The sequence below is a fragment of the Sitophilus oryzae genome, unplaced genomic scaffold (assembly GCF_002938485.1).
Source record: "Sitophilus oryzae breed Bouriz unplaced genomic scaffold, Soryzae_2.0 scaffold_175_pilon_pilon, whole genome shotgun sequence".
Lineage (NCBI taxonomy): Eukaryota > Metazoa > Arthropoda > Insecta > Coleoptera > Curculionidae > Sitophilus > Sitophilus oryzae.
The window spans coordinates 49,946-54,119 of NW_022146457.1; the positions used below are offsets into that span (position 1 = coordinate 49,946).

At 31.6% G+C, this 4,174-nt stretch overlaps 1 protein-coding gene across 1 annotated transcript; it reads right to left on the reverse strand.

Annotated features, from left to right (window-relative positions):
• Positions 1 to 2,874: 2,874 nt before the first annotated feature.
• LOC115882109 lies at positions 2,875 to 3,849 on the reverse strand. The gene has a single exon (XM_030899953.1). It carries the CDS (start codon positions 3,847 to 3,849, stop codon positions 2,875 to 2,877), a length of 975 nt encoding a protein of 324 aa, XP_030755813.1.
• Positions 3,850 to 4,174: the final 325 nt, after the last annotated feature.

Consider the following 4,174-nt stretch of genomic DNA (forward strand, 5'->3'; position numbering starts at 1 on the left):
TTTAACCTACAAGACTGTTTAAATTTTAAAACTCTATGAATGTTTGTTATTTTTAATCCTAAACTAACGGCTTGTTGTAAATTACGATAGTGAATGATATATTTTTCCTTATTATATAGAGTTGTAAGTAATTTAGGAATCTTTGAACCAGCAGGTATTCTCCTTTCCGGACATAATGGTAAATCTTTGTGATAATCAAAAAGTTCTTGAGGATAAGTAAGATCAACTTCAAAGATATGACCAGTGTCACTATTTTCAGGAATATCTATTATATTTGGTAACTCATATATATCTTGAACCCATTCAAAATATGATTCAGGCAGAGGCATATCTGCTCCATATAAATTATTAACGTCATAATACATAAGATATGACGAAGGTTCATTGACATCAAATTGGTTTTTCATATATTTATTATTCGCTTTTGCATGTCGATTAGAACATTGTGAAACACCCCCTCGTATACCTTGTTCAATAAACATAATCATATCAATGTCAGTTAATAATTTTAGCTCTATATTACTAATTTTCAGCATAAACTGGAAAGCTAATCCAGGTGCTGTAAAAACATTAAGAGCACATAATCCATAGGTTTTCATACATGTAATTCTAAAATTTTCAAAAATATCAGCAAGTAACAAAACATCGGGTTTTAAGTATAATTCTGCATATTCTTGTAGATTTTTAATGCTAAACGTGTTCCACACTAGTTTTGCATGCTGATAATCCTCTTTGGAAATATTTGTTTTATTAAGAGAACTATAAAATTGATCTTTTGTAGGCAATTCAATGTCTTGTTTGCAAACTCTGCATGCTTTGGATAATATTTTCGAATAATTTCTTTTTGATTATCTACTAGATAAGATGCTAATTTATCGAGACTACTAGCCATAAAACGAAACGAATCTAAAAATCTAAAATTAACTTTTGTGTTGTGAATATATTTTGTAAAGGAAATGTATCGTTCTTTGTTTAATGGTAAAATACTCATGTTGGGAACTCTGCATGCTTTGGATAATATTTTCGAATAATTTCTTTTTGATTATCTACTAGATAAGATGCTAATTTATCGAGACTACTAGCCATAAAACGAAACGAATCTAAAAATCTAAAATTAACTTTTGTGTTGTGAATATATTTTGTAAAGGAAATGTATCGTTCTTTGTTAACAGGTAAAATACCCATGTTTCCTTTATTCTGAGTAGCTAAAGCCCTTATCAGGAAGTGACTATCATAGCCTGAGAGATTATGAAAGATAACAGGTACTGTATGAGAATCTTGATAATTAATATTGCAGTGAGAATGAGCAAGACCTCGAAATTCACCCGTAAAATGTGAATGATCCTTAACAATTGCATCATTTTTATTAAACGGTTTCAAACAAATGTGACACTCTTTACAGCTTTGAATATATTGGTATTGTGCTTGTGTAAGAGGTTTCATTGGAATAATGTTACAAAGAATATTATGCACATCTAACGCTATAGTATTTAGTTCATTAATAAACCAATTTATGCAATCTTTACCAGTGTACAGATTAAAACGTGAAAGTTCATCATTATATGAACATTTTAAATAGTATGTAATACTAAATGGTTCATGTTTTTGACAATTTTTCGATTTTATATTAAAACTATTTTCATTTTTCATATCGAAAAGAATACATTCCAAGTCAGCATAAATAACAAAAGGAACACTTTCCTTATACTTAAATTTTGAAAATTTTAATATTTTTTTTTTCATTGGGAACAATAACTTGAAATGTGTATTCATTTTTTTTACAACTATCTGAATGCTTTTCCAAATTTTTTGTGATATAAATGAATTTAAACAGCGTTCACATAACCATGATTTATTCTTTTCGATTAGGTAACTACTTATATGAAGTAATCGAGATAAATTTTTAATAAGAGCAAAATTATATAAGCTTCTTGTTTAAACATTCACTATTATCATCACTACTATTCACATCCTCAATATCAGAATGGTTTGGTAATAGTAGTAAATTTATTTTAATAGAAAGTCATTTACTTAAGCTAAAGGAAAATTTAGTTTTAGAAAATATAAAAAAAAAAAATATAGAAATTTTATTTATTACATTTTTTCAAATTTTAGAATATCCTTTTAAATGCTAGGAAATTGAAACTTTTCATAGCTTAATTTTCTTTTTATCTTTCTATAGGTTATTTCACTAAAATGAGGATAGGATGAAACACGATTAGAATTAATCGAAACAGGATTTAAATATGCAACTATTGACCAAAGGAAACAATATTCATCATTATTTTTTACGTTTATTACAGATTTCGTTTTGTCTATAAATTTAGGTGTATTAACAAATGTAGAAAAACCTGCAGTAATACGTACAAATTTATTTATATTTACTTCAAGTTGAAGAATTTCATAAAGTGCCCAACCACGATCGCGTTCTTGAAATTCTGATAATTTTGTTAAAATATAATTTCTAATATATTCCTTATACCACTTTTTTAAATTTGTAGAATTATCAATTATTTGATTTTTAGTAGTGAAATGCTTTACTTCTATTTCAGAATTAGTAGGTTTTATAAAATTAGCTAAAAAGTTAACATTAACTTTAATCATTGAAGTTGTTGCGTACTAAAACGATGATTTTTGTGTGTGGTTTTATTAATAATATATTTAACAATATACAACTAATTACGTAAATAAGTAAAATGAAATGATGCGCCCTGTCTGACAGTAGAGGCGAATGTGTAATGGCCGCGGCTTCTTCGTCTTCGTCTTTCGGTGCCGGTCGCCGACGGTGGAGGGGTGCTGCACGCGTCACAAGGAAATGAAGCGACGTTGCCGTTGTGCGTTTTTATTCACCATAGCCGCCCGCCTTGAAACCTCTTAGGCTTCAACCTTCTCTGCTTGACAGTGTTCTGGTAGGACACAAATTTTCATGACTGGTCTTTGTATGGTTCCCCTTGACGTTTTAATAGATACGGCTGTAATAACGTTATCGGCTCCAGGGTGCACTCCTACCACTCTTCCAAGTTGCCACTTTAGAGGAGGAGTATTATCTTCCTTGACAATTACAAGGATACCAGGCTTTATGACGTTGGGAAAGGATTGCTTCCACTTTGATCTGATCTGCAGCTCCGATATGTATTCCTTGGACCATCGATTCCAAAAGTGCTGAACCATCTGTTGACATTGCTGCAGCTTTGACAGTAAGTTTTCTTTGACATTTGTCAAATCCGGTTCTGGTTGACTCATAAGTGTTTCTCCGATCAGAAAATGGGCCGGGGTGATAGGAATCAAATCGTTGGGATCGGATGAAAGTGGTGAAAGGGGTCGGGAATTTAGACATGCTTCAACCTGACAAAGCACTGTAGAAAATTGCTCGTATGTCAAGGATTGTTCCCCGATAATTCTTTTAAGATGCGATTTAACCGAGTTTATATTAGACTCCCACAATCCACCGAAATGTGGAGCACGTGGTGGTATGAAAGACCACATAACAGATTCATTTGATAGCTTGGTTTTAATATCGTTTTCTACCGTCTTATTCATTAGAAATTTATAAAGTTCTGATTTTGCACCTTGGAAATTGGTACCGTGATCAGAATATATTATTTGAGATTTCCCGCGTCTTGCAAAAAATCTACGTAAGGCTGATAAGAAAATTTCGGTTGACAAACTGCTCACCTGTTCCAAATGGACAGCTTTAGTTGAAAAGCAAATGAAAAGACAAATATAACATTTAGCCAATTTAAAATTTCTAGTGCTGCGATCGCGCAATAAGAAGGGTCCGGCATAATCACAACCAGCTATTAAAAATGGTCTCGTGGGCATTAATCGAGTAGAAGGTAAATCGCCCATTAAATATTTTGATTGCGTTGATTACAACCTAAAACAGTTCATACAATCGTGCACTATTCCTTTTGCGAGGCTACGTCCACTTAATGGCCAAAATTTTTCTCTTATGGATGCTAATAATAAATTAGGTGGTGCGTGTAATAATCTAAAATGTTCATAATTCATAAGCAAAATGGTAAAATTATGTTTAGATGGTAAAACAGCTGGATGTTTTTTCTCAAGATTAAAATTTGAATGCTTAATACGTCCACCAACTCCTATTATTCCATCATCTAAGAAAGGATTTCAAGAAGACAGCTTACTCTTGACATTAACCCTTCCAGAGCGT

Excerpts from the sequence above, each read along its gene's own strand:
- LOC115882109 (XM_030899953.1), bottom strand. The coding sequence starts at position 3,849 with ATGGGCGATTTACCTTCTACTCGATTAATGCCCACGAGACCATTTTTA.